The sequence below is a fragment of the Trichoderma reesei genome (genome assembly GCF_000167675.1).
Source record: "Trichoderma reesei QM6a unplaced genomic scaffold TRIREscaffold_7, whole genome shotgun sequence".
In the NCBI taxonomy this organism is placed as follows: Eukaryota; Fungi; Ascomycota; class Sordariomycetes; order Hypocreales; family Hypocreaceae; genus Trichoderma; species Trichoderma reesei.
The window spans coordinates 1187071-1197452 of NW_006711154.1; the positions used below are offsets into that span (position 1 = coordinate 1187071).

The following is a 10382-nucleotide window of genomic DNA, read 5'->3' on the forward strand; positions in this document are numbered from 1 at the left end:
GATGATCTTCTCTGATAAAACTCATTGCTGAACAGAAAACCTAGTCAATCCACCAAGCCGTCATATCCTGTCGCCATCAATCCTCCGCCACAAAAGAATCGGAAAAGCTACCCTCTGTCGAAACCGTAGAAATACCCGGCGTCGGGCTCGACGTCTCCTCGTCCTCCTCCATCATGAGCAGCTCCTGCGTGGCAACCCACATGGCCATGGCCGCAGAGCTAAAGTCCATCGCGCCTTGTCCTGCCTCTGCCGCGGGACTCACCACTCCGTCCAAGCTTTGCAAAGCAGGCAAGCCGGGCGCAACGGGGTAAAGAGCTCCTGGCTCGCTTGAGAATGGCGATGTCGTCGATGGAGATGTCAACTCTCTCCCGTCGTCATCCGCCTCCTCAGCGACAATCTCTCCTTCAGTCTCGGTGCTTCCACCAGCAACGGGACCGGCTTCGTTGCTCGTGATGCTCGACGACCCAGCGCCATCTCCCAGGCCAGAGAACCGCACTCGGTGAGCGCGAAACGCCCCCTCCGCATCCTTGCCCTCCAAAGAGACCATCCCATTGGCCTCGCCACTGACCAGCGATCCTTCGCCCACGGCGAGCGAGCTGTGGATGCTCCTGATGCGGCTTGTAAACTTTTGAAAGATGCGCGCCTTGCTCTCGGCGGCTTCGGCCTTTTCCCTCCACCGCTGAGCCTCCCTGACAGCCACACTCAACTGCTGGCGCAGAGCGGCCGTATCTGTGTCTGTCTCCTCTAGCAGCATGACCCTCAACTTGAGCTGCGCGACCTCTGCCGACTTGGCGTCCACCAGCTGTTCCAGCTCCTGCACTGTCTGCTCAATCTCCAGAATGGGTTTGATAAAGATTGATGCGTCTTCAGTCATGTTCAGACCGTCTTGACCTATAGCGGAAAGGCTCGAGGCTGGCTCTACTTCACCAGTCTCTGTCTGTGTGCCCTTCTCATGTGTATCGGCGCGGAACACGCCGTCTCTGCTCCCACACAACTCTTGTGCGGTATCCTATTTGCCGGCCGGAGACCATGGGATGGCAGACGGTCTGCGTTTGTCAATTGCCATGTCCTGCAGCTCCACGTCCTCGGCAGCCTCGAAACGATGGACGTGCTTCTGCGAATCGCTTTGACGTCGCGATAGCGGCGGTTTATCGTCATCCGCCCCTTCAGCCAGGTTATCGTCATCCGCCCAAAGCTTTCGAGCCACCCCCGGAGAGTCATGCCCTTCAAACATGGCAGCCAAGGCCTTGACGGATCTCCGTTTTGTCGGAGTTCTGCCGTCCAGAGACTGCTTGCTGTTGTCTGCCTCTTGGCTATTGTTTGATTCAATCGAGATCAAATCCGGCACTCGTGCTTCAGTGTCGCCCTTTTCAGGTCCGGAGGGATTGGCAGCTTCCGTCGATGAAGTAATCTCAAACGCCCTTCTTTTCTCCTGCACCTTGTCCGATAAGGGGGATCTAATGGTACGGTGAGCCTGTCCCATTCTCACGCCCAAGCTCCCTGGAGGGGGTGTCTGATTGATATAGTCCTTTGTTCCATCATCCTCAGTCTCAGGGGCTGGTACCTTTGTGAGCGACGCACCGCCGCGACTACCATGGCGAGAAGATAGTCGTGGCGGGATGCTCTTCATCGTTCCGCTCTGACTGAGGCCAGCGGCGCCATTCCCAGCAGGCAGATCCAGACAGCTACAGGAACGCATCACAGGCACGCTGCTGCTCCGTCGAGCTCCAGGGGTTCCGCCACTAACATCCTAGTTCAATGGCTTGGAGACCGGCGGGTGATTGCCCATGACTGCACGTGGCTGTTGAGTCTCGATGGTAGCGGCAGCGGTGCGGAAGAAGCGACGTCCTCGATCAGCCTCTCCCTGATGGCCTTCCTCCAAGGTTGGGCTCAGTTGGGTGACGGATGGCTGTCGGCCGCTTCCCTGTCTTGACAAGCGCGTCTTGCCTCTCCTGAGCGACACTGGAGAAGCTCCTGGCCCCGGGCTGCCTTCATCCACTGCACCCGCATCTGAGTCGACGGGCAGGCTGGCCGTCAGCGATACAGCCATGGATGCAAGAGGAGCCTGCGTCGACGCAGTGTTTTGGTCAAGGTGGGCGCCCACGGCGAACATCTGGCGGACGATATCTCGCCAGTTGGCAATCAGCATCTCGGCAATCTCAACTGCGACCATGGCCTTGTTAATATCGTGGGGAGCAGCTTTGGGGTCCTTGGTGTCTTTGACGTCCTTGGGCTCCTTGGAGTCCTTTGCCTTCTGTCGGTCACGGCAGCGCTGCTTCTTGGGTGTTATCGGGACGAGAGACGGGCCAGAGTTGGGTGTAGTCTCCTGGACAGTATAGCCGTCGATCAAGTCTCCCACCAGGAGCGGCCCGAAAACAATACCAAGGGCGCTGTATCCCATGAGGTCGTGGGTGGGGAGCGGCCTGCCCTCGTCGTCTTCGCGCGGCGCCACTTCACCAATCCTGCCAATCATGCTCAGCAGGCCAAAGACGGTAATGATGAGTTCGCGGCGGAACTGTGACTGGACCGAGCCAATGGCCAGCGCGATGAGTCGTGCGCGAAGCCTCGTCTGCTTGGTCCTTGGATACTCCGGCTGGCCCTTGAGCTGCGAGTGGATGGCAAGAAAGGCATCAAACAAGGACAGCGATCCCAGAATTCCCCCTGGCAAGCACGAGAGGAAGCGCTTGAAGGTGGAGGCGACGTCCTGCACCTGGTACTGGATGTGCGTCGGAAGGGTGGCGAGGTGGACAGTTCCAGAGACCTCAGAGGCATTCTCACGGGCACCGCAGTAGTAGTCGTAGAGGGCGTTAACGACCTTGACTGCGCCCGGGATACGGAAAAGACCTCGAGTGTCGGCGTGCTGGGCGATGTAGTGGGCGGTTGCCCGCAGACACGTCGGCAGATTCAAGACACAGGGGGCGTATTCAGGGGGGAGATGCAGCAAGCTCTTCCCACTCAGCCGCACTATGTCTGCGAGGTCAAGAGCCTTGGACACCTCGGGCTTGGAGCGCATAAAGGCCCCCAGGTCAGACACACTCCGCTTGTGCGCTGCTCGGCCCGGAGGCGTGACCTTGCCTGGTGTCGGCTGGCCGGACGAGGGTCGAAAGATGCGGAAGAACCAGCCGCGTCTCTCGGGGCTCGTGCCATTCTGCATACAGTGTGTCAGCAATATTCAAGGTTATGATTGCAACAGCAATGTCTGGTGTCATGAGGAGACGCGTCACTCACCCGCTTGCCCGCCTTGGAGTTGGCATCTTCAACTACAAGCGGCCTCATCCCGTACTGTCCCCCTTGTTAGCTGACCAGGCTCTGATGTGAAGCATTGAACAGGTCTCCCCATACCTTTGCCGCCAGCCGGTTGTAGTAGCTGACGAACAGCTCTCGCTCCTCGACGTCGTCAGCATCGCCGGGGAACTTAAACCCGCCGCTGCTCGGGGTCCAGGTGCGGCTGCTGGGCGGGTGGGTGTTGCTGCTGAGCAGCGTCTGGACCGTGGCGCTGTGCGGACACGCGAGGGACACGCTGCTGGCCACGCTCCGGGCTCGGGGCACCGACTCCATCGTTGAGGCGGATGGCGGGCGATGATGGTGGTGCCTTGATAGCGGTCGAATTCGTCAGCTGGTGCTGCTGGGAAAGGGAAGGGGGAGGTGATATAAGGTAGATGCCCTCTGATCGGGAGAAGAAGCTGAAGAAAGGGGCTGAAGATGCTTCTGTAAATGTTGACAAAATGGCATATGAGACGTGTGGTGTGAGATGAAGAAAGCAAGAGAGCAGAACGCACCTTGACTCGCTTCTGTGTACCTATGCAGTCTTCGTCGTTCTTGAAACCTGGGCAGAGAGGCTCGCGAGTTCCAGAACAGGACGGTTTAGCTGTCTTGTACACAGAATTGATGGGGAAAAGAAGGAGAGAGGGCAGAAAAGGAGGAGGAAGGGCCCGGTATAAGTAGTCCTCGGACCTGCTGGCCCAAGTGGCATCTCTCCGGCGCATTGATATCGTGCTTGTCCTGATCCTGTTACAGAGTTCAGGGCAAGCCCAAGGACACGTGAAGTCAAAACAGTGGCGTCGCGGCCATGCAGTTTGAAGACATTTTTCCAGTGCTGTTCGCCTTTCCTATTGCTGCAGTAGTGGCAACAAAGATGAGGCGTTGGTTCTGAGGCTGGCGTTGAGAATCTGAGGCGGTTTGATACTGTTCTCATCAACCCCAGGAGAGAAGCACTCGTCACTTGGTCCAAGAAAAGCATTCCATGAACTGCTCTCGACCAACACAACTAATCTTCCCACCTCCTAATCTTGCCTATCTAACCCTTGTGTTCAGTAGCTCGTACCTGCAAAAGGGCCAGCAAGTTGCTCATGACAACATACCTAAAACACAGCATCCCAACAGGAAGCCGGGAGTCAAGGTCACAAACTCTGTGGCGCGAGGTGTTCAGCAAAGGCAGCCAAAGGCTATTATTCAACAAGAGAATACCTTGACCTACTTCTGCCCTGGGTACCTGGGTAGGTAGGTACCTAGGTAGGCAGAAATATGCCCAAGCCCAACAATAGAACAAGGTCGCTATATTGATAGCCTCATACTTTCCCCCAAGCCAGCCCCCTCAACAGAATCTTGACCAATTTGGCCTAAACAACAAAATCGGAGCGACCAAAAGAAAACCGACCGTATGCAAGCTCTATCAGTTGATTAAGAATGGAGAAGAAAACAAAATGGCACTAGAGTAAGTTTATACCAGAATCCTGGCAGCTCGTCGTCGCCATCCCAAAACCATGAGTACGCCGCACCAAATGCATTCCTTTGCCCCCCGTAACCGTTCCTCCGTGTGCAGCCACCCGTTATTCATATCGTATCACACGGCATCACGTAGCCGCTTGTCAGTTACGCGGCATCGTCCTCTTCGCCGTGGAGCAGCACGTACTTGAGGATGTCGGACAGCGAAATCACCCCCTTGAGCTTGTTCTCGTCATCGACGACAACCAGCCTGTGGACGCGGCTCTTGCGGATCGTGTCAAAGATGGAGTCGAGCCTGTCGTCTTCGCTGCACGTAAAGATGCCGGGGTTGTCCTCGGGTCGCTTGCACAGCGCCTCACCAACGCTGCCGTTGAGCTCGTCATATGCTCCCCCCTTAATGCACGGGATGATGTCGACGGCTTCAAAGGCATTGAGAACCCTGTTTTCCGAGTCCACAATGGGCACGCAGCTGATGTTCCGGCTGACCATGAGGTTGATAACCTCTAGAACGGTGGTGCCCATGCGTGCAACGGCCAAGTCCGTGTAGGTTCCCAGCTGAAGGTCGCGAACAGTCTTCTTGAGTAAGATTGTGTTGTGTTCATTGTTGACGGCAATGAACTTGAGAATCCTGTATTGGGTAATGACCGAGATGACAGTTTCTCTGCCAGTCTCTTCGTCGAGGTCGACCAAGGGGATTCTTCGCGCACGGGTCTTAAGCATACGTCGGAGGGCTTCGTACAGGGGTTTCGAAGGATGGACGGAGACGGTCTCGATGGGTGTTGCCCCAATGGCCTTTTCAATGTCTATGCCGCGTTAGCCCGGACTTGCTCGCGCTATGTTGGGAACTCGCGCTATGGTGGTTACACGAGAAGCAGGGGGGCTGAAGAACGGGAGGGGAAGGGTTACCTGGCAGACTAGCTAGACGGAATTGATCCAGCTTGCTCATCTCATCGGGGAACTGGCAGTGATACTGGATGACATTGATGTAATCGGTGGCCGTCAGGATGCCCGCAAAGCGCGAGATGTGCGAATCCCACAGGGGGGCAGACACAATGGCTACGGTAGAGTTGCTCGTCAGCATCGTGACACACTCCCAAATAAGCAGGGTCCTGACATGGGCGCCTCCCAAACGCGGGGGGAAGCGCGGGGCAGCAAATTATATCAGTCGTCTGCAGTTGATGCTCGCTTACAGTTTTGGATGAGGATGTTCAGACTCTTCTTAATGAGTAGATCCGTATCAAGCACGATGAGGCGGAATGACAGCGGTAGCACATCGTAGCTGGTGCGCTTGCGGAGGAATTCGCGAATCGCTTTCTGCGCACAGGCGAGGACAAGTCAGCAGGTGTTGAAATTGGCAGAGAAGAGAGGCTACAGGGAGCGAAGTGAGAGGAACGGATGGCTTGGGTAGAGGCATGGAAGCATAGGCAGACACGGCAGCAGGAAGAGCCGGAGACGGAGGGCGGTATGAAGCAGCAAGATCAAGACGTACCAGGCCTTGTCGCTGGTCCTTGTCCAGGGGACTCAGCGGCTTGGGGTCTGGCGGCGCATCGGCCATGACGCCAAAGTGGTGGTGGAAAAGATACGACGCGGGGGCCACGAAGGGAGGCAGCGGCGAGATCGGCGGCGGACGCGGCTTGAGGCCGGGCGTTGGAGTTGTGAACGGTTCGGACACAGCAGAGCCGGGGGTGGCCTCGGACTCGGACAGGACGTCGGGCGAGGATCCCGGCGACGGCGACGGCGATGCGGACGCGGGTGAGGATGCGGCTGATGCAAGGCCGAGGTCAGGCGACGCAGCAGATCTGGACTCCGGGCCGGGCTCGACGGGCGGTGATGGCGGTGCAATTGAGGTCGCCGGGTCGGGGGAGTCGCGGCGGGCGGTGGTGGTGGTGGCGAGGATGCTGCTGCTATTGCTGGCGGTGGCGATGTGGTGCGTCTCTGTCCAGGTGTCGGTATGTGTCGTGCTGCGGTCGCGGGCGATGCCGGTGTCGAGACTGAGGCTGTCGCTGTCGACGCTCGCCCTCGATGCGCTGCTGCTGGGGCGGTTGATGCCTGGTCCAGGTCCGGCTGCCCGTCTGCTATCGATATCGCTACCGCTACCGCTCCCGCTGTCTCTCTCGCTGGCTCTGCCGTTTCCAGGCGTCTCAGCGGCCAGTGCGGGGGCGCCGCCCTGTAGCTGAGCGCTAGCAGCCTGTCCAGCAGCGCCGTGGTCCATTGATTCCGGCGGCGATCCAGTTGGTGCAGGAGGTATGGATGTGATGTCAGCGGGCTCTCGACTGCAGCTGCTGAGCGACGTCAGTTACAGCTGGAGGCGCATTGGATCTGATGCAAGGTGATGTCTGGTGTCTGGTGTCTGGTGTCTGGTACCACGAGGTCGACACGAAGTTGCTCAGGGATCAAGATGGCGAGGCTTTTGGTGTTTTCTTCTTTTTGCGACGGCAAAAGAACGCAGCGGAAAAGCGATGCGACGAATCAGGCAGTTGCTGCGGCCGATCGCGACGGGCTTTGAAATTAAATCGCTGCGCTTGGAGTGCATTATCGCGCCTTTTTAGACGGCTCTGGTCCTCAGGACCAGTTGGACAGATACGGGCGGCTGCGGCTATTTTCTATCTATCCTGCTCCAGGACCGGACCTCACCCTCCTCCAGTCAACCGGGATGGGGGAGGGGGGCGGATGCGACATGGATTGGTTCATTGATTGATTGACTGATTGACTGACTGGTTGATTGATTGCCTGATGCTGCGAAAGAGCAGCTGGTGGCGGTGATCGTGATGCATGTACGCTACTGTCTGTCTGTCTGTCTGGTGCACGCACGCTTGGGGCTTAGACAGGCTGATCAAGGCCGTCTTCATGTCTTGGGTGTGGCATTCTGTCCATGCCAGTCCATGAAATGCGAGAAGACGAGTGTTTTTGATCTACTACCTACCTTATACATGCACACACCTGCTCTCGTGGTGTCGTCTCAACCTCCGGAGTTGCTGGGAGACAAGACACCGGCCATTTCGTACAACATTCAAGTGTCCTCACATGCAGGTCTTGATCAACTCGTATCATCAAACGAAGACAGCCTCAGGAGATTGCAGACCAGAATGCACATGTGGCAAACTCGCGTCTCTCTCGTCAGCCGCAACCCCGGAAACGGACCACCCTCTTTCTTATAGTCCATGTTATCTGTCACTTCTGCGCATTTGGTGCACTGCGAATGGCAATTGATATCCGACAGCCTCCAGGCAAGCAAGGCATAGAGTACTTTGAAAAGTATCTTCTACATACATCTCGATTGTCTGTGTGTGTCTTGCAGCCTGGGAGTCATTTCCCTCTTATTAGCCGCCATGTTGAGAGCTGACGTCACCGTGCCGAGCTGTATCAGAAACCCTCAAAGTCCTTTTTCCGCGCTTTCAATGGCGTCTGTTTCTGCAGGGTATCCCGTCGAACAGATCAACTAATACATGGACGGGGCAGGGTGAGGATAATCCCCGTTTCGTGCAGCTGCATATGTGCTGACTGATGCCGAGACGCACGCAACTCGTCAATTCCAGACGTGAACACCTAGACCTGGTGCTTAGTAGTATCATTACCCCGTGGGAACGATAAGATAGAAAGGGTGGTGGTGCATCCTTATCCATCCATGAGGCACATGTCGCATTATCAATGGCTATCAGTCGGTGGGATGGATGCTTTTCTGCTACTACTAGTATTCAATTCCCACTGTGGGCTCTGGCTAATAAAGTGCATGTATGTACGGAGTCGCATCCATGCCGGATTACGTCGGTGTGGGCTCTTTATATGCATCCATTGCTCGCTTGAGGCGAAGTTATGTGTGCGTGAGTGCGAGTCAAAGGTTGTACTCGTATGTAACACTTGTAGCGATTTCTCGCCCACCGCCCATTTTTTCCCCGTGTGTCCAGGGTAGCCGATCAATGAGTCAAACCAAAATAGAAACGCCGCTCTAACACCATGCGTTGCACATCTTCCTCTGAGATGTACCTCCTCTGTTCCAACGACAGACGATATAAGTCGACCAATCGATTAACTACTCTGTTATTCCAACGTCCAATGCTCCGTCCTTCCGCGGCGAAATTGGCGGCATCGCGACATTACTCGAGCCGTTGCCCGTGGTCACAAGATGCAGCGAACATTCGAGCGCCAAGCTGCATTCTGCGCATCTCCGCCTTTCGGCCCACGAACATGAACAAGCCTTTGACGCCTTAGCCGGGGCTGCTGCAGAATTTTCGAAGCGATTTGCGACTGGCCGCAGCTGCTCGACGCTCCTCATCAATTATCGTCGTAGCCGCCGGTATAACGAGAAAACCGTATGTCGAGTCGGGCAACCAATAGGCTCCCTGACAGCTGGTCTCGCAGGACTGGTTCCGCTACATCACATACGTGGTTGCGGATCCGATCCCCCTCACTCACTCAACTCAACTCACCCTCGCTCTCACGCACTCCAGCCCTCGCGAGCAGAAGCACGCACGCAAGCAAAGCACACAAGCTCATCAAGACGCTGCCTAAACCAGCATAGACCGCCGCTTTCGAGGCTCGCCAGTCCCGACCACTGCGAATGAGACGGCTGTTGGCGTCAGCCCCATGCACTCGTAGCCTCTGAAAATTCATGTAGCACCGGGCTGGCGTGAACACGTAGAGCCCCAAACACCTGTTCGTGGAAGATTGGGAGTGCAAACGGTCCAATAGACACTTGGAGAGGCGGCATGAAGCAAGACGGAGTGGCTGTCGTGCATGACTGGCCATGTAGCGTATCTTGTACATACATACATACCTACCTACATCCAACAATGGATGGGTGCATGTTTCATGCGACGAGAGAGAGGCGTTGCATGAGCCATGGATGGATGCCTGACGGCAGGGATCGTACCGTTCAAAACGAAGAGCCAGACAACCTGACACCACCTCGCCTCTCGGATCAGCTCGGTTCTGGTGAATCGCTGCTTTCTAGGTCTGAATCTTGACCGTGATATGCGCACCTCAAGCCAGTCAGGCGCATAATCGTACAGTACTGCGGTGGATCAACCGCTCAAAGGTCCTTCTGCCAGCATCTCTGGCCGCATACAGTAATATCTCATTCTTTCTGCTCAGAGCCCGTCTATCTGAGCCCTTGACCACGACTAGGCAATGCCTTAGTGTCTCCGTTTCACTATCCCCAATGTCGCCCAAGCAGAGGCCGACTTGCATGGGTTGATGGGGGGTCCCGTCGTCGAGGTACCTAGCGCCAGCGTGGGCTCTCCATAGCGGCCGCAAGTACCGTCTGGACAAGAGCCCCATGTGCTTGTGACGACTTCAGCCACCCCTGCGAGCAGCAAGGCCTAACGCTGCAGTTCAAGGTTCAACGTCGAGCGTTGCTGTCCAGTCAGTCAGCCAGACCCTTCTCCGGAGCCCAGCCCAGCCCAGCCCAGCCCTTGCCGTTGAATGTTCTTTCTCCTCTCTGCGGCGGTCGAAGCGATCCGATCTGGAACAAGGAAAGGCATCGTCACCGCATCGCCGGCCGCGAATCCCTTTCTTTGCTGGCCCCCTTCATGTTCCCACGCCCGCCCTTGCCTGTTGCTTAGTAGGTACTTGCACGTGTGTCTGCTTCTCTCTGCAGGCTCTCTAGGTAGGTAGATACTGTAATAACATCCATCCATTCATCCCGAGGCTCTGTCACC

General features: G+C 56.5%; 2 protein-coding genes across 2 annotated transcripts; both read right to left on the reverse strand.

The window, feature by feature from the left end:
- Positions 1-1750: 1750 nt before the first annotated feature.
- TRIREDRAFT_106636 (uncharacterized protein) lies at positions 1751-3558 on the reverse strand (the record flags this gene model as incomplete). Its single annotated transcript, XM_006964706.1, has 2 exons — positions 1751-3148; positions 3343-3558. The coding sequence occupies 2 exons, from the start codon at positions 3556-3558 to the stop codon at positions 1751-1753; spliced, it is 1614 nt and encodes a 537-aa protein (XP_006964768.1).
- Positions 3559-4608: 1050 nt separating this feature from the next.
- Positions 4609-6731, reverse strand: TRIREDRAFT_77279 (uncharacterized protein). The gene is made up of 4 exons (XM_006964707.1): positions 6215-6731; positions 5916-6039; positions 5632-5781; positions 4609-5528 (listed from the first exon to the last, which is right to left on the reverse strand). The coding sequence occupies exons 1-4, from the start codon at positions 6278-6280 to the stop codon at positions 4873-4875; spliced, it is 996 nt and encodes a 331-aa protein (XP_006964769.1). The 5' UTR covers positions 6281-6731; the 3' UTR covers positions 4609-4872.
- Between the last annotated feature and the right edge of the window lie 3651 nt (positions 6732-10382).

What these genes read in the sequence shown, in the direction of transcription:
- TRIREDRAFT_77279 (XM_006964707.1), bottom strand. Translation starts at nt 6,280, where the DNA reads ATGGCCGATGCGCCGCCAGACCCCAAGCCGCTGAGTCCCCTGGACAAG. An exon ending in AGGACCAGCGACAAGGCCTG is followed by an intron (nt 6,040 to 6,214) that starts GTACGTCTTGAT and finishes GCCTGTGCGCAG; the next exon opens with AAAGCGATTCGCGAATTCCT. An exon ending in CCGTCTAGCTAGTCTGCCAG is followed by an intron (nt 5,529 to 5,631) that starts GTAACCCTTCCC and finishes AACGCGGCATAG; the next exon opens with ACATTGAAAAGGCCATTGGG.